Here is an 18,260-nt window from a genome sequence, read left to right as displayed (position 1 = left end):
TTTTTTATTAATGCTGAATCTAAGTGGTGCCTGTGAAGTGAATGACTCCGAGAGGACAGAAATATGGCTTTAGTGTTTGAATGAAAGCGGATTGTAAATATGTTGCAGTGCTGGAACAAAGACCTTTACTTTCTGAGATTCATTTTCTTTTGTCACATGACTTCATTCTGCACACGTGGTTTCATTTATAAGTTGGTGTTTGTATATGAAAAAAGGAATTTAATGTTTTAAAGGGATGAATTTAATCATGCTGGTTTGCAGTTAATATCATAGATCCTTCTCATAGACTCTTACGTGCTACTACTAACAGCTTAATTCCTTTTATTTGTCTCGTGCTGGTGAGGTGGCAGCACTATTAGTAGGAAAAGGACGGGCACTGACACAGATCCAATCCAGGAGGGGTGTGAGGGATAAATTAGACAGTGTTGTTGATGTGGCCAAATTCCAGTTGAATAAAAGCTGTAGTTTGTCCTGTTAAAGAGCACAACAAGACTAACAGCACAGTGAGGGAGACGTCCACTCCAGGAGTCATCAATCCTGATCAATGCAGGCTGCACTCCTTTTAAGAAGGTCACTTCCAAGGCTGATCATCAGCACGTCGGCTGCTGGAACGAGTCAAAATGTCTGGTGCGAATCAGGCCGAAGAACTTGAGAACACACCGATTATGTGTAAATCAGTACAGTGTCCACATGACGCAGCATGACCCTGATAACAGCATCACAGCTCGCCTACATGACCAGTAGTCTTTAGAGATCTAATCCAATAAAGCTACACACATTTCAGTAGATAAGACGAGGATGTGGTTCAGTTTTGAACCCTTATGAACAGCAGCTGTGTCAGAGGGCAACAGTGACACGTTCTTTCCTCCACTAATCAAATGATCGTCGTGTGTGCAAACTGAGTTTCATCAGGATAACAAGGGTTATCAAATAATACTTTATTCAACTTCACAGGTTACATATGTTAAGACACACAAAGATACACATATTTACAGCAGCAAACAAGTGTAGCAACGGCAGGAGCTCGGCTTGTTGGAGGAGGAAAGACCTGGAGGGAAGGAGAAGAGGAGTTTTAGTTCCACTCAGAGCTAAAACAGTTCAGCAGCCAGGTTGTGTTCTCTGCTTCTCTTACCTCTTGACTTCCACACGGTTACGAGTGTCCGTTAGTGCCTCCGTTGGCTTCGTGAGCACCGTTTGTATGAGGCTCCTGCACTCCATTAGTCTGACCAGCGTCCTGCTTCACCTTCTTCACGGCGCCCTCCTTCACCGGACTCTCCTCTGGCTTCCTCTGAAATTACACACAGCTTCATTTAAAACCGCGGCTCTACAGCTGCGTGACCTCTGTGGCTCTGTGCACGTCATCTCCAGCGTTCCTCACCTTCTTCCTGACCAGGTGGGAGATGTCGGAGACCGGCGCTGTGGAGGCGTGTCCGTTGGTGGAGCTGACCCCGTCAGTCGATGTGCTGTTAGTCTGGGGAGAGAGCAAAGAATGACTCAGCGACCCAGAGAGAGAGAGAAATGGTTAAGATGACCACATTATTCCCGTTACTGTGCATCCATATCTCCAACTATCGTTTTAACCATCATTTCTTCACCTTTGAACCGGACGAGTCGCCGCCCTTCTGTGACGAGGAGCCGGCGAGTGCAGAGGAAGTGGAGCCTCCATCCTGAAAATAAATAAATGAGTCACTTTTACACTGAGAAACAGAGCGTTTGATGTTGGTCATGTTTAAATAATATGTGAACATTTAAAAAGAGACAGACTGCGTGAACGAGGTGTGTAGAGGACATCATGTCCATGTTCTATGAGGGGGGGAAACTTAATATCTCTAGAAAGTCACATAAAGTCCTCATCACCACTGCTACACCTCCGACACTTTGTACTAAACCTGGAGACAAATTATCTTGTGGAGAGTCGAAAGGGTCACAGTTCACCTGACGCATGATTATAAGTTTTAACAACGGTCTATTAGAAATGGTTCATTTTAAGTTTATTGAAATAAAATCAAATACCAGAAATTTCAGTTTTGTTTGAATCAAGTTGAAAATTTGCAGTGAGATTTAGATTACTGCGTAAAATAATCTAAGTTATGGTCTTATTACACTACAGAGGCAGGCAGGCAGCACAACCAGGCGGTCGAGGATTAAAATGGGAATAAAATAATTTGTGTCCCAGTGTGAGAAATCATGTTTACAGTTTAATGAGCGACCTCGTCCCTGACTCACCAGCACGCCGTTCGCAGCCTCAGCAGCAGTGCTCGCCGTCTTCAGGCCCTCCGTGGCGTCCTCCACCTTCTCCTGGATCTCCGGCAGCAGAGCCTTCAGCTCCTCCATCTCCTTCCTCTCGTCCGGCAGAGCCTCCGGGCCCTCGGCCTTGTCCAGCAGCTGCTGCAGTTTGTCTGCCAGACAGAGAGAACGTCGGCGTATGAGAACGCTGCCGTGACCGAGGTGAACTCGTTTTGAACTCGTGTGACCCGACCCCGCTTACCCAGCCTGCTCTTGATGGCGGAGATGGAGCTGTTGAGCTCCTCGATGGCCCGGCTGTACTGGAGATTCAGGCTGTAGGTCAGACCGAGCTGGTAGTGAGTCTCTGCGAGCAGGCGGCTGTCCGGGTCCAAGTGCTTCACCTGCAGCCTCAGACACTCCTGGAAGTCGTCCAACGCTTGCGTGTAATTTCCTGGAAGAGAGGCGGCAGCTAAAGACCCGTTTCTCAACAGGGACATAGAGACCTGAACGGTGTTGGAGGCATGTCTGTTGTGTTACTGTACAGTCTGAAACAATTCTTTTCATTATTGATTATTCATGACTAAATGATTAAAGGTTTCGTCTGTCCAACAGTCCAAAACAGAAAAGCAGCACATTTTATGACAGGAAGCAGCAAATGTTTGTATTTGTTCCCAGGAAACTTGAATCATTCGTTGACCTGCTTTGTTGTCTCTCAAACTAATAACTTCAGTAAACCCAAAGATAAAAGTGTAAAACTCTAGATTGGTTGTTCGTACCAGATTCAGCGGAAACTTCACCGAGCTTCAGGTGTGTCTGGGCGGCCATGAGCTGATCGTCTTTGGTCTCTTTCCTGATTTATAAAAAAAAAAAAAAAGTGTAAATGAACCTGAAAGCTGCAGCTCAGTGATTCTGCCATCCTAAAAAAAAAAAAGCCTGTTTGTTACCTTTTGTAAATGACTTTAGCCACTTCCAACATCTCCCAGGCCAGCTGCAGGTTCCCCACCTCCTCATCCTCGCTGTCCTGGGGGAAAAAAAAAAAAAAAGTGTGAACGCACATTTCTGACACTGAAGATCACATTCAGTCGAGTTCTTCTGCTGATTAGTGAAGCACCTTCTCAGCAGCGCCATCTTCTTCGCCTTGCTCTTCTGTGCCGCCCTCCATTTCGACATCGCCGTCTTCCTCCTCCTCCTCTTCCTCATCTGAAACAACATCACATTTTAATCATTTACAATCAAGACCTGCAGCTAAGAGCACAGAACAGACAAAACAGAAACTCAAGCCACCTTCTGCTTCCTCTTCCTCGTCCTCAGATTCCTTCTCGGGCTCCTTGTCGTTTTCTGTCGTCTCTGCTCTTTCAGATTTGCTTCCATCGACCTCGCTCTTCTTTTCCTCGTCTTTCTCTTCCTTGTCACCAGCCTCGGCCTTTTCTACGTCACCGTTCTTCCCTTTATCTTCGCTCTGCTTTCCTTCGACCTTCTCCGAGTCGCCGCTTTTCTTCTCCACGTCCTCGTTTTTCTCCGCCATGGCGTCATACACCTGAGCCCTGAGCTCGTCTCTGGTCTTCTCTGTTGAAGTTAAGAGGACAGTTCGGATGAGCGCTGTGAACAACTTCCCTTATGAACACAAACATGGAAACTAATTCTTCTTTTATTAAAAGTATTTCTTCACCGTCAATGTTTTCTGTGCCGTCTACGCTCGAGTCCTTGGGTTTTTCTTCATCCTTCTCTTCCTCCTCCTCCTCTTCTGGCACTCCTTCCAGAGCATTACCCAGGACCGAGTTCTCCATCCTACAATAACCACATCAGTTACGTCTCAACTCTCACAATCCTCTTAAAAGCAGAATAACTAAATAAAACCAGGATACACTCCCATCCCTCACAGTGACACTCATGATCTTACCGTGCCAAATCCAGCAAAGCTTTACCACACCAGAAGAAAGCCTCTCCACACTCGTCTGCTGTGTCTCCGTACTTTTTAGCTCTGAAACAAGGAAAAAAAAAATAAGTCTTAATGTGCATATTACACATTAAACTTCCATTTAAAACGCATTTAGTTTTATTGTTTCTGTCATTACCGCTTACAAAAGTTAGATTTATAATCCTACAATGAGGTTAATTGTTAAACATTTTGTACTAAACCTGGTGACAAAGTGACTATGGAGAGTCGAAAGGGTCATAATTTATCATAGTGTAACTCTGAAGTAATTATAAAGGCCACCTGACGCAGGATTATAAATTTTGAACTACTGTCTATTAAAAACGGTTTGTTTAAAGTTTATTGAAACTGAATTAAATACCAGAAACTTCAGTTTTGTTTGACACAAGTTGGTTAATTTAAAAAAAAAAAAAAACATTTCTTAGACGGCTACGACTAAAAAGTAATTTTTTTTATCTGCTTTTATGTTGTTTTTTAGGCTGCATCCTTAAACACTGTTGCTTTTTAAATGTCTTGTGTTTTTAATTGTTGCACTTTGAGATTTGTACCTCCAAAAGTAAAGTGCATTATAAATAAAATGTATTATTAGGGCCCGAGCACCAAGCGGTGCGAGGACCCTATTGAAACTGCGTGGGGGAAAAATGTGCAAGGGAAGAAAACGGGCCAGTACCCAAGAACCAAGAGGTGTACGGACCTCATAGGCCTCGAAAAAATATGTGAAATGAAAAAAAAACAGGAGACCGAAAACATAGTTGAAATGCAAGGAATTCTTCTTCTTCTTCTTCTTTAGGCAAATGAATTGCATTTTTGGGGCCTAAACATGCACGAAAAGTCATGAAAGTTTGCAGAAAATTCAGTCGTGGTGAAAAATTCCGTAATGCCCTGATTTTTTTTTATTGCATTGCCCTGAAAATGCAGGTTTCACTGAAAACGGTCCATGTCACAGCCATAAAGTGCAGACCAGTGGACATAAGAGAGTCTCCTGAACACGTAGATGTGATCTGAGGTCTATCTGGTGAAATGAGCTCAAGAGAAGTGTTTCTCTCTCCCTCCTCTGTCATTTTAACATGGCAGTCAATGAGGCGTTCGGTCGGTGCTCCCATCGCTCCGAGGCTCGTGGGACATGCTGCGTGCGTTTCTGTGTGTTGTGAGTCACATGACTGCGTGTCCAAAGACTTAAGCTACATTTTGAGTGATAAAGCGTGACTGTGGGTGAAACGGTTCGGCCAAACCAGCGAGTTAAAGACAAAAGTTTCATGTGATTTTTCCGCTCCTCCACACTCTAGCGATGACGTCACCCACTCTAGCGCGGCCACATACACACTCATGTAAAATGAGAAAAAGTTTAAAAATTAAATTTAAGATTTAGTTTAAAAGACGACTGTGATGAAGTGGTGAATGGCACAAAGGAGGTAGAGGTATGTGCTGAAAGAGGGAGAGATGATGAACGTTTTAAAGCTTCAATGGAGTTTCTAGCTAAAAGCATGAAGGAGCTGTGAGGGCTAGAAGTCAGATATTTCTATGTGATGAACAATACTGGAAAAACTATTTTTCAAACAAAAACAAGTTTGTAAGTAACCAGAATGTTGGCTGAGGGTGTCACTGATGACCTCAGAGGCTTCCAGAATGTTGGCTAAGAATGAGAACCAGAGAATGAGGGTGTCTTTGATGACCTCAGAGGCTTCCAGAATGTTGAAACGATATATATAGAGACGAAACCCAAACTGAGCTGAGGGAGATAGACAGAGAGAGATAGACGAGAGAGATAGACAGAGAGAGATACACGTTCACACACATCCGAGACACACCACCGTTCGAAGAACACTTCAACAACCATTGACAACCCGTTACAACTGCGATCGGTTCCATTAAGAAGATCAATGAAAGCCAACAGCAGTCCAGTCGAGGCAATGCTGCCTGCGGGTCTCACCTGGGGAGAGATCATGGAGTTGGAGGATGAAAAACAGGAGTTACTAGCTACACTACCTGTTGATGGCAGCAGCGCTGTCGAAAATATGGATTGGGAGTCCAATGAGGTCTCTCCTGCTCCGATGGATGCAAGAGAGCCTCATGAAAACACCCAGAGGGAGCAGCCACCTCAAAACAACGGGGATGGCCAGCAACCTCAAATCAACGGGGATGGCCAGCCACCTCAAAACCACCGGGGTGGCGGCCGACCTCAAAACCACCGGGGTGGCCAGTCATCTCAGTACTACTGGGATTCCCAGTCATCTCGAAACCACCGGGGTGGCCAGTCATCTCAATACTACTGGGATTCCCGGTCATCTCAATACCACCAGGGTGGCCAGCCACCTCAAAGCCACAAGGGTGGCCAGCCACCTCAAAGCCACAAGGGTGGCCAGCCACCTCAAAGCCACAAGGGTGGCCAGCCACCTCAAAGCCACAAGGGTGGCCAGTCATCTCAAAACCACAAGGGTGGCCAGCCACCTCAAAGCCACAAGGGTGGCCAGCCACCTCAAAGCCACAAGGGTGGCCAGTCATCTCAAAGCCACAAGGGTGGCCAGCCACCTCAAAGCCACCAGGGTGGCCAGTCATCTCAGAACCACCAGGGTGGCCAGTCATCTCAGAACCACCAGGGTGGCCAGTCATCTCAGAACCACCAGGGTGGCCAGTCATCTCCATACTACTGGGGGAGGAATCCACCTCTGCACCAGCGTCTGCAGAAAGCCCTAACCGACCTTCACTATGAAAGAGGTTTGAGACGTAAGGAGCAGCAAACTTCTTACAATGAGAAGTACATGCGTGAAGAAGCAGAGTGGAAACTGAAGCAGCAGCAGAGCTTGAGGTTCGATCTAGACAAGGAGGTGGAGAGGCTCAAACAGGAAATCAAGAGTCTCTCCTCCACAGCCCTCGCAGCCGAGCCCCTGGACGGGTCGAACAACAACAAAGACGACCTGATCAAAGATCTCACAGATCAAGTCCAGGCTGAAAGGCAGAGAGCTGACCTCCTGAAAAAAGAACTGGAGGAACTCAGGCTTGAGTTTAATGAGAGAGTCACCAAAGTCCTGAGCCTGGAAGAAAGGCTGAAAGGCGAAAGAGACTCTCTGTTGGTCTTCAAACTGAAGACGCATGAACTGCAGAAACAAGTTGATACCTACAAAAACCCAATGATGCTCCAGGTGTGTGAGCAGATTGGAAAACCCCCCATTTCAAAGGTAAACAACTTGATCACAACTGACCTCCATGCACCACAGAACACTTCTGTCGCAGAGGAGGTTGCCCTTCCGGAGGAGTCCCAGGTCGCTCCACTGGAGGAGGCCCAAGTCACCGAAGAGGTCGCCCCAAAGGAGGAGGCCCAAGTTACCAAGGAGGTCGCCCCACTGGAGGAGGCCCAAGTCACAGAAGAGGTCGCCCCACTGGAGGAGGCCCAAGTCACAGAAGAGGTCGCCCCACTGGAGGAGGCCCAAGTCACAGAAGAGGTCGCCCCACTGGAGGAGGCCCAAGTCACCGAAGAGGTCGCCCCACTTGAGGAGGCCCAAGTCACCGAAGAGGTCGCCCCACTGGAGGAGGCCCAAGTCACCGAAGAGGTCGCCCCACTTGAGGAGGCCCAAGTCACCGAAGAGGTCGCCCCACTTGAGGAGGCCCAAGTCACCGAAGAGGTCGCCCCACTTGAGGAGGCCCAAGTCACCGAAGAGGTCGCCCCACTGGAGGAGGCCCAAGTCACAGAAGAGGTCGCCCCACTGGAGGAGGCCCAAGTCACAGAAGAGGTCGCTCCACTTGAGGAGGCCCAAGTCACCGAGGAGGTCGCCCCACTGGAGGAGGCCCAAGTCACAGAAGAGGTCGCCCCACTGGAGGAGGCCCAAGTCACAGAAGAGGTCGCTCCACTTGAGGAGGCCCAAGTCACAGAAGAGGTCGCCCCACTGGAGGAGGCCCAAGTCACAGAAGAGGTCGCCCCACTTGAGGAGGCCCAAGTCACAGAAGAGGTCGCCCCACTGGAGGAGGCCCAAGTCACAGAAGAGGTCACTCCACTTGAGGAGGCCCAAGTCACCGAGGAGGTCGCCCCACTGGAGGAGGCCCAAGTCACAGAGGAGGTCGCCCCACTGGAGGAGGCCCAAGTCACCGAGGAGGTCGCCCCACTGGAGGAGGCCCAAGTCACCGAAGAGGTCGCCCCACTGGAGGAGGCCCAAGTCACCGAAGAGGTCGCCCCACTGGAGGAGGCCCAAGTCACCGAAGAGGTCGCCCCACTGGAGGAGGCCCAAGTCACCGAAGAGGTCGCCCCACTGGAGGAGGCCCAAGTCACCGAAGAGGTCGCCCCACTTGAGGAGGCCCAAGTCACCGAAGAGGTCGCCCCAAAGGAGGAGGCCCAAGTCACCGAAGAGGTCGCCCCACTGGAGGAGGCCCAAGTCACCGAAGAGGTCGCCCCACTGGAGGAGGCCCAAGTCACCGAAGAGGTCGCCCCACTGGAGGAGGCCCAAGTCAACAAGGAGGTCGCCCCAAAGGAGGAGGCCCAAGTCAACAAGGAGGTTTTCCCACTTGAAGAGGCCCAGGTCCCTGACGAGGTCGCCCCACGGGGGGAGGGCCAAGTCACTGACGAGGTCGCCCCACTGGGGGAGGGCCAAGTCACTGATGAGGTCGCCCCACTGGGGGAGGCCCAAGTCACCGGCCAGCCGTCTTTGTGGAGGCGCTTCAAGAAAGCTCTAACACCGAAACACCGCCGCCAGTACAAGAGCAAGAAACAGAAAAATGAGGCGGCGTGAAACAAGACATGGAGGTTCAGTTTCATGTCCTGGCAGACGGGAGCGATCCGTCTGCCAGGATCTGATCTGTTCCTCTGTGTTTAAACTGGTTTTCTCCGGGTGCTCCGGTTTATCCAACATACAAAAAACAAACACGAGGTTCAGTTTCATGTCCTGACAGACGGGAGCGATCCGTCTGTCAGGATCTGATCTGTTCCTCTGTGTTTAAACTGGTTTTCTCCGGGTACTCCGGTTTATCCAATATACAAAAAAACAAACAAACAAAAAATCTGAAATAATTTGAAATAAAAACTTAAATTAGAAATTAAATATTGATTTCCTGTGTAGTTGTTCCTCTGTAGAGCATCGTTCAGAACTCTTCAGACTGGTGTCTTACTGTTCATATCATACTGGGATACAATCAAGGACTGTTTACTGAGTATCAGCTGATCTGATTTGATTTAATGTTGCACATAAAAATAATATTATAATATGTATCATAATAAAATGACATGTCATTTTAATTTTATTGTCTAATTGTAGCATGAAGAAACAGTTCAACATTTTCAGAAATGTGCTATTTAGCTTTCTTTCCAAGAGTGAGATGAGGTCACTCCAGCACGTAACTCACCCTGAAACCACTGTGTTATTTTTACATTTCTGTTTGTGTTCACACTCAACTCAGACACAACGTGTTTTCGTCTATGAGTTTTAGAGGTGTTCACAGGTGTGTTTTTGAACTCTGGACAGATCCAGGCTGGCTGTTTCCCCCTGCTTCCACTCTTTATGCTAAGCTAGGCTAACCACGTCCTGCCTCCAGCTCCAGCTCTTCTTTTAAATTGAGGAGTCACGGACAAAGTGTGTTTTCATATAATTAGATATTATCACTGGTGCATTTACAGGCCAAAAAAAATCTAAACACAAAGGGAACAGCACTCAGACACATTTGTTTTTAAAGGAAACCTTCAAATAAATATTGTAGTGACAAAATGGGTTATTTCAACCAGAATTATAATGTAATATTTCCTACTGCAGCGTTACAAATCAGCTTGTGTTGCGTTCAGGTGTGTGATCTGGATGTACGACACATGCGGCCCATCTTCTGCTCTTAGTATGCGACGGTGTGAAGCGATGAGGTGTCACGTCGTCACATGGGTCAGAGTCTCCCTGCAGGAACCTCCAGCTGGTTTCCTCATGACAGAACCAACTAATCCTGCAGTCACACTGAAGCTTTCCTCGTTTCACTGCAGCTCAGTCAGACATTAAAGTGGAACTTTAAAAAAAAAAAGAAATTGGTCCAGTTTGCCTCAGTCGACTGCCAACTGCACCTGATCACAGTAGGTCCACTAAAAGTGCTTGTTTGATACACTGACAGGCTCAGAGTGTTATTCTAAGTGTGTGACAGCATCATGGAAAGGATCCCTACAGAGAGAGACCTGGAGGATCCTTTTGGTTTAACCACAAACAGCCGTTATATCGCTCTCTGCACACACACCAGACTACATTGACAAAAACAGGGATTTTACCACACAGAACACAGGAAGCTGCTGCTCTGCTGCTGCCTCATTCGGTTAGTATGTTTGTGTGCTACATAAATATTTCTTTGGATCCAAACTAACCATTAAAGGCATCGAAGTAACACAATGACATAAACAAACTCACTGATTGAGTCAGCTGTAGAAGAGAAGCACTGATGTTCTGTTCGGTAAAATCCCTGTTTTATCGCGTGGAAGGGTCGGAGTCCAGCAACAGGACGGAGCCGCTGCACGCCACGACGTGCACGGAGGTGCGAGGGCCCTCCAACGCTGCTTACAGCTTTAATTATTAATTTTTATTTTAAAAAAATACTACATTTGCATCCTAAACCTCCTGGTGACACGTTCATTATGTTTTTCCCTGTCTGACATGTTTAATTTGCATCACCGTGCACACCTGTGGAAAACCACTGAACTTCCCCTTTAATGATTCACACTGTGCTTCTAATTGATCGACCGTGCAGCATTAAAACCACCCTGAACAATCAGCCATGTGGACGGCACTTCTGACTTTTATCCCATTGTTAGTTTAATGTAATTATGTGTTGAGGCCTCAGCTCCTCCTTTTGTCCCCCAGAGAACTCACAGCATGCCGCAGGCCTCCTGCAGGGCGCTCACCGCCTCCACCACCTTCCCCAGCACCAGGTGCTTCTTGCCGGCGCCGATTAGCTTGTTGGCCTCCTCCATGTTCGCTACACTGCACACAAAGAAAAGACTTTTCAGCTTCAAAAACCAGACACCGATCCGGTAAAACGCTTTTTAAAACTTTATCGTTACAAACCACAGCGTCCCGCTGTGAGTGGGCCTCACTACGCACCTTGACTGAGAAACACCGACACAAAGGTTAAAAGTAGAGCCTGCTGGTCCGTCGTCTCCCTCCGCTCACTCAGACTGCAGCGTTGTTTCAATTTTAGCGCGAAATAATTCTGCCCTTTCCGGTCAATTTCCGGGTTCGTAAACGAGCGCGGGAAAATTCTTAAAGGCACAGCTCACCAAAGGTAGAGTACAAGTACTGATAATAATAATAATACTAACACCACCACTGCTTCTTCTATGACTACTACAGATTACATAAATATGACGTTATAAAAACACACTGCATTAAAGCAAAACAGTGAAAAAGTAGTTAAAAAATTAATATATTTAGCTTTACATAATTTATAACAGAACACTTTTATTTAATTCCAGTGTTTTGTCAAAATGTCTTTTTTTGTCTGTCAGTCAAGTAAATTATGGGCGCCGACTGACTTGTAATCTATTATTCTATTTATTTAATACTGAACATTTTGGATAACCATAACAACCACCACTGTGCACACTGGTTTTAATAAAGCTGATCACTGTAGAATAACTATATGCTCTATAATATATATATATATATATTTATATATAATAGAATATGTATATGTGTACTGTCAGGTCCTGCTGTGAGGGACAGGGGTCATCCTGCTCCCCTCTGAGCCCCTCCTGTCTCCTGCCTGTCCAGACAAGTCCTGGGCCTGGCACCTGATCCGCCTCCCACTGAGAAGATCCTACTCAACCCCCCTGCACTGCCACAACACACACACACACACACACACATGCTGTCATCATTAGAGACAACAGCTATAATTTCCCGGTGAAATCTCCCAGCACAATCAGAGGCAATCGGTTTGAGTGGGGACTTATTCTCTGGGGGATTTATTGGAGGTAAAAGGCAATTTAGCGGAAGGTTGAAGGCCTCACAAAATATTTTTCATAGTTTGCCATCATTTACTCTTCGTACTCACCCTGCCCTGAGACAGCATTTTTATTCATTTAGTGGTAAAGAGGACAGCAGTGTAGTTAGATCGTTAAAGGGATACTTATTGGCTTTCCTGCTGAGAGTTACATGATTGATCTTTTATCTGAGAGTGGTATCAATCTTCTTGTCTAACTATAGCAAATGACCACATTTCCCAAAATGCACAGCAGCACATTCAGTGAAGACAATTGGAGCTGGTTTTAATTATTGTTTTCTTGTCCAAATGCACATTTCCTCCAAATGTTTTGAAAGGCTTAAAAATATCCTTTGAGATTGGTGGGTGTGTAAGGGCTGGTAACACACCACACAGCCGTCCATCCACCACTGGACACCATATGTGAGGCCTTTAAACTCACTGTCTACATTCATGCTGGTGCTCCTGTGGGAACGACTTAAAGACACCACATTAAACCACTAATATTGGATCAAGAGCACCACCGTAGGATCCGTTAAAAAGAACAGCTTTGATATTTTTGCACCAGAATTATGGACTCACGAGTGTCCTTCAAACACCCGGTTGCTTTGGAATCGGGCAGCAGAGCAGATGCCCTAATTATATGCATATTGTGAGACAGGAAATGAGCACGGGACAACGTTTGATCACTAGCCCGCTGCGGCGCTTCAAGCAGGAGGTTATTGTGTGTGTCCCTCTTATCTGGCCCTTGATGCGGTGCCCATGGCAACGGCATGCAGAGACATAGCTCGGGGAGAAGGGGCACGGTGGGCGAGCTGTCTGAGCAGATACCAGCCTCTGTCATCTGTCCAGGTTACACAGACAGGACGAACACATTTTCTATGAAAAACACTGCAGGTTGCATCCTATCTTAGCTCTGTGCACGTCTTTTAATAAATCAGCATCTCTACACAGATACATGATTATCTTATCGAGTAAAACTGTTTTGTTTGACATGAAACTTTTTCCAATTCAAAGACAACACTTCAGTTTGAGATACGCTGTGACCTACAGCATGTGGCACTGTGAAACCAGCTTCACTTCCCTTTTCATTGTGTAGCTGTATTGTCACACGCAAAGGCTTGTTGTAACAAGTACAGTACATTAGTGTCATTGTACACGTAAAACAAGGGGATCATTTTTATAAACTATTATCATCATATTTGTCTTTTTTTTGTGCCTGGTCCACTGACAATCTACTGATGGGTGCAAATAAAATAACCTGAACTTGTATCTGATGTCCTGATTTATCATTTCACTCAGGAAACAAAGGAAGCACCTCACTCTACAACAAACACCTTTCAGTGTGACAGCAAGAATATCACTTAGTGTATGTAAACAGAGGTTATGTGATATTTGTAAAATCACTGCGAACAGTTTGCATAAGATATATACAAAACTGTTCATTCATTTGAAGTAATAGAAACTGCTGCCAGTGTGAACATGCACAGACAAAGGGTGCTGGTCCTCCTCAGCCAAGTCACTGAGTAAATACAGCAGTGGTGAGGAGGAAATGAGAATGAAAAATACCCTCTGCAGCCCACAGGATAAGTATAGGATGTTGCAACAGTGCACCTCGGCATGCTGCACGTCTGACTGTAAATAATGTGAGAGATAATCCAGGAAACGTGGAGGAAATTGGCCAACATGTGCAGCGGCCTTACAGATGCCTACAGAATAAAGAATCATTCAAATTAATTAATGAAGTACAGTCACTTTTTGTGGCTGTATTTGTTTGCGGTTGCTTTTTTTTTTTTTTTATCTATGCTGAAGGTGAAAAATTAGTTCCCACAGTTTTCTTTTAAAAGCACACAAATGACTGAATGCTCATAATTTGAATGCAAATTATGAGCTCATGTTTGACAGTGCTGGAACAAAATGAAAAATAAAAAGTGGGTTGACTGGAGGCGCCGGCAAATTAATTAGTAAATAATTAACAAGGTGTTGCTTAAATGTCAATTCATCATGACAATGAGTTGGCTCCAAATCCTTAAAAGAGTCATATGATGAAACCTCATGACGTGGTCGATTAGGGAACTGCTCTTTTTTTTTTTTCCACTTTCAGTGAGTGTTATGCATCACACACGTGGGGACAGGGTGTCTGTCAAGTCTGGGATTATGAGACAACTGTGAGATTTAACAATAAAATTAAAAAAAATGATGCCTGAAATATCCCGAGGAAGGCTCCTCTTCCTTCTCCTCATCCTTCCCTCTTTGAGATTTCACAAGAGCATGCAAAGTCCCAGAACAGTGATAGCAAAACTGCAAAGTCATGCAGTGTAGTGGGTGTCTCAGGCTGGACTGGGCTGTAGTCTCGTTCTGGTCCATCTTATCGCGAGAACTGAGCCGTGATATAAAATCCCCAGTCGACTGTGCCAGCCCGTGCACTCCTCTCTGCTGTGTGTGTGTCGGTGCTGTGGGGGCAAAAACCAAAGTAAGTGTGCCAATTTATTTTTTTTAATGATGTCTGTCTCATTATGTTTTGCAGTTAAAGTTAACATGTTTAGTTCTTCGGTTTATTTTACGCATGTTTTAGTTTGCGTCACTGTTGCTGAATTCAACAAGTGTTTTTTTTTTTTCCCCACAAGATTATGAATGTTATCTGATAAGTTTTAGTTGTGCTAGTTTAAGTTTATGGCACCGGTACTTTGATTTTCTTATCTGAAAAGCTTCCACTGTAACTTTTAGCTCTCAACTCAAAACTCCGTAGAAAAAATCGACATTTTTGGCGCTGCGGTTGGTGTTAACGCTTCGTCGCAGAATACCAAAAACGCACTCGGCCGTCCTGAAGATGTAGATTTTTATGCAGAAAAAAACACCTTGACGAGAAGTATTAAATGCCAATTTGAGGAAACACCTGTGAATTTAAACAGAGAAGTGGAGATGGTTCATAGTTTCGGTTGTGGTCAGTTGAAATACCCAGTTAAAGTGCCGAGTGCTTAAATCACTTATATCTGAGCTGAGGTTTGGTTACAGGACGAGCTTTAGTACTTAAGCAAAAACATTATATTCTCAAATCTGGTTGGATGATAACTATTATATTACAATGTGTTACAGACAGGATTACACATTTCCTACTTCCATATGCCAATAATTACTCACAAGCAATTAATTAATCATTTTAACAATTAGCACACTGTTTTCTTTAAATTAATAGGCTATTATTTTGATGACTGATCAGTTTTCATATGTGAAAATGTGCTGCTTTTCTGTGTTAAATGAAAGAAAACTTGATATGTTTGGGGTGTGAGCAGATGAAACAGACAACTTCAGTATGTCACTTCAGACTCTGAGGAAACTGACAGACATTTTTCACTGCTTTCATTTTCATTTCAAGGACAAACTTGCTGCCGGATTAACCGAGATAAAAACCAGCAGATTAGTCGATAAGGGAAATGATCAGTAGTTTCAGCCCTAATGCACAGTGCTTTCATAAGAGACAGAACAGTTTTATAATTGGTTAGATATTCTATATGAAGGAGACGAATTTCCTTGTACTAGAAAAGAGGAACAGTTATGGTTCATTCATGATTTCACACACAAACAAACAAAACAATGCTCTTTCTTTTGCTCTTTCCCTAATCTGGTCAGACTGAAGATGGCTGCAGGTAAAGCACAAATTGGAAAGCTGGCCCCAGACTTCACAGCCAAAGCGGTGATGCCGGATGGACAGTTCAAGGACCTGAAGCTGTCAGACTACAGAGGTACGCCTCAACCTGTGTGTCTCATCCTCTGTAGAGAGGAAGAAGTGCTTTGATGATGCTCTGTCCTGCATTCACTGCTTTGTGAGCCCACAGTTCATTTACACTACTGAAGACTAGAGTGAATTAGCCTGTAATTACCGCAGGTGCATTATCAGACGATGACAAACGCTGTAACCTGTGTTTGTTTTCTTTTCCTTTGGTGGCAGGGAAATATGTTGTCTTCTTCTTCTATCCACTGGACTTCACCTTTGTGTGTCCAACGGAGATCATCGCTTACAGTGATGCCGCCGAAGACTTCAGGAAGATCGGCTGTGAGGTCATCGCCGCCTCTGTTGACTCGCACTTCTCCCATTTCGCATGGTAGTTACGCGGCTTTGTATTGTAAGCACCCTCGGTGATTGCGTGGATTGGCTCTTGCAAACTCGTCACCTTTTCTCCTCCGTTTATGTTCACCAAGGACCAACACGCCACGTAAGCAGGGCGGTCTGGGTGCCATGAAGATTCCCCTGGTGTCTGACACCCGGCGCACCATCTCCACAGATTACGGTGTGCTAAAGGAGGATGAGGGCATCGCCTACAGGTGGGTTGATGGATAAAGACGATCAGTAAACGCACCACAGTGCAGATGGCAGCGGTTGGGAGATCTTGGTCTTTCCTTGCCGCACCTTTCTGGCTGAGACTCATGAACTGCTCTTCCTCTCTATGTCAGGGGTCTGTTCATCATTGACGACAAGGGCATCCTGAGACAGATCACCATCAACGACCTCCCAGTTGGGCGCTGTGTTGAGGAGACCATGCGTTTGGTCCAAGCCTTTCAGTTCACTGACAAGCACGGAGAAGGTTAGTCACCGCTGCAACATACTGCAAGATGTTTAGCACCGTAACCCTTTCATGCAGAGAGCTCACTACAGTGTGCAGCAATTCAAAAGCTGTTTTCTTGTATATGCATGAGTTTTGATGGCGTAGTTGCACATCAGCAGTGCAGCAGTAGCTTCACTGTAGTGAAAACACAGAGTTGCTCGTTTCTGTTTCTGTTCAAACCTTGTATAAAAAGAGACCCTTGCAAGTAAGAAAAATATAGTGACATCAAGTAACATCTAAGGAGTCATGCAACTGCTAAATTTTTCAAGTATTGATTTTATATTGAGAGGAAATTATGATTAATCACATGTCCACTGAAGTGTACATCATGCATCAGTGGCTATATTTCAACTACTGGACATGTAAATATATTTTTATAATATATGGGTTGAAAAAAAATAAAATTCAAACCTTGTTTTTCAGCCTAAAGATGAATAAAAACACTTCCTGACTGAGGTTATTATAATTTATGCATGAACGGGTTAATATGTAGTAAGTGTCCTGTGACAGTGTTTCACAATCCTGCATCTGGCATTGAAATGAAATGAAACAGAGGTTATAAACTGTACATGTGCATGTCTGTATATGTCATACTGGTGCATCCACCTGCTCGGTACTCATGGCGGGTTTATCTTTTCAGTCTGCCCAGCCGGCTGGAAACCAGGAAGCGACACCATCAAACCCGACGTCCAGAAAAGCAAAGACTACTTCTCCAAGCAGTAATAAGCCCAAGGCCCGAGTCTGCCGCCTGCTGTAGGAGATTTCATTTAGATATTACATTTCCAGAGAACAATATTTAAGCCAGTCGCTGTGCCTGTGGAGGAGTGTGTAGGAGACAGTCCATGTAGTCGACGCGCTGTGTGTGTTCTGTTGTCTGTAGAGTGGATAGAGCACTTATGACCAAAGTATGTAACTGTGTAATTAAGTCGCGGTAATGACTGTGGGACTGAGCTAAATGTCTGTCCTTCCATGTTATTTGTTGCTATTTTTGGACACAAAGGACCAAACATGTTCACTGTGGTGAAGTCACAGAAAAATCTCCATTATGTTTGTATTTTTTTTTTTACAGCGAACAACACATGTCATTTCATTGAAATAAAGAATACAGTTTATAACACTCCTAAAGGAACATTTTTTACTTCGCAGTAAAGATTTTGGGGGTGTTAAAAGGTCATTACACCTATTTTTTTTTTAAAGTGTTAAGTAAAAGTATACAGCAGCTCAGCTAATTTGAGAAAACACAAATTATGATCCAATGAAAACAAATATACGTCCACATATTGTATCTGCTGAGCTTTTTTTGTGTGACTGAGAGCAAAAATAGCAAAAACAATTAAATAAATCATCATAACGTCCAACTTCTGCCTCCTCGTGTGGTAGTTGTATGAACGCAAAGATGCCCCAACCAACCTAAACACTAGTAGAAACACCCACTTATGTAATTAAGTGTGATATTACATCATACAATTGAACATTATTACACATTATACAATTACAGCCCATCGTCAGACACAAAAAGAATGGAAGATAAACTCTAATCTAAAGAACATGAAACAAGATGGAGG

The 18,260-nt window shown here is 45.0% G+C and overlaps 3 protein-coding genes across 4 annotated transcripts in view; 2 read left to right on the top strand and 1 right to left on the bottom strand.

Moving 5' to 3' along the window:
• scp2a (sterol carrier protein 2a) overlaps positions 1 to 18,260 on the top strand; it is a 65,923-nt gene that overhangs the window by 17,608 nt on the left and 30,055 nt on the right. The gene's annotated exons all lie outside the window — the stretch shown is intronic.
• Positions 924 to 11,303, bottom strand: LOC139214463 (histone-binding protein N1/N2-like). Of its 2 annotated transcripts, none has more exons than XM_070845327.1 (14): positions 11,212 to 11,303; positions 10,981 to 11,091; positions 4,127 to 4,207; positions 3,896 to 4,014; positions 3,511 to 3,792; positions 3,338 to 3,426; positions 3,171 to 3,247; positions 3,003 to 3,076; positions 2,489 to 2,677; positions 2,227 to 2,399; positions 1,596 to 1,667; positions 1,379 to 1,471; positions 1,133 to 1,288; positions 924 to 1,048 (listed from the first exon to the last, which is right to left on the bottom strand). In XM_070845327.1, exons 2-13 carry the CDS (start codon positions 11,079 to 11,081, stop codon positions 1,151 to 1,153), a joined length of 1,488 nt encoding a protein of 495 aa, XP_070701428.1. In that variant the 5' UTR covers positions 11,082 to 11,091; positions 11,212 to 11,303; the 3' UTR covers positions 924 to 1,048; positions 1,133 to 1,150. The 2 variants fall into 2 exon arrangements, with proteins under 2 accessions (XP_070701428.1, XP_070701429.1); XM_070845328.1 differs by having other exon boundaries at positions 3,338 to 3,417.
• Positions 14,497 to 17,812, top strand: prdx1 (peroxiredoxin 1). The gene is made up of 6 exons (XM_070844758.1): positions 14,497 to 14,564; positions 15,722 to 15,834; positions 16,041 to 16,194; positions 16,292 to 16,414; positions 16,544 to 16,674; positions 17,336 to 17,812. Exons 2-6 carry the CDS (start codon positions 15,729 to 15,731, stop codon positions 17,416 to 17,418), a joined length of 597 nt encoding a protein of 198 aa, XP_070700859.1. The 5' UTR covers positions 14,497 to 14,564; positions 15,722 to 15,728; the 3' UTR covers positions 17,419 to 17,812.

The sequence above is a fragment of the Pempheris klunzingeri genome, chromosome 15, assembly GCF_042242105.1.
Source record: "Pempheris klunzingeri isolate RE-2024b chromosome 15, fPemKlu1.hap1, whole genome shotgun sequence".
In the NCBI taxonomy this organism is placed as follows: domain Eukaryota; kingdom Metazoa; phylum Chordata; class Actinopteri; order Acropomatiformes; family Pempheridae; genus Pempheris; species Pempheris klunzingeri.
Note: the sequence above shows the minus strand (reverse complement) of the source record. Positions and strands in the feature narration are given on the sequence as shown.

Bases quoted from the DNA above. Each gene is read 5' to 3' on its own strand.
- LOC139214463 (XM_070845327.1), bottom strand. From the start codon at position 11,081: ATGGAGGAGGCCAACAAGCTAATCGGCGCCGGCAAGAAGCACCTGGTG. The intron at 3,427-3,510 runs GTGGCTTGAGTT...ATGTTGTTTCAG, and splicing joins CGAGGAAGAGGAAGCAGAAG to ATGAGGAAGAGGAGGAGGAG. The intron at 3,248-3,337 runs GTGCTTCACTAA...TTTTTCCCCCAG, and splicing joins AAGATGGCGCTGCTGAGAAG to GACAGCGAGGATGAGGAGGT.
- prdx1 (XM_070844758.1), top strand. From the start codon at position 15,729: ATGGCTGCAGGTAAAGCACAAATTGGAAAGCTGGCCCCAGACTTCACA. The intron at 16,195-16,291 runs GTAGTTACGCGG...ATGTTCACCAAG, and splicing joins CACTTCTCCCATTTCGCATG to GACCAACACGCCACGTAAGC. The intron at 16,415-16,543 runs GTGGGTTGATGG...TCTCTATGTCAG, and splicing joins GATGAGGGCATCGCCTACAG to GGGTCTGTTCATCATTGACG.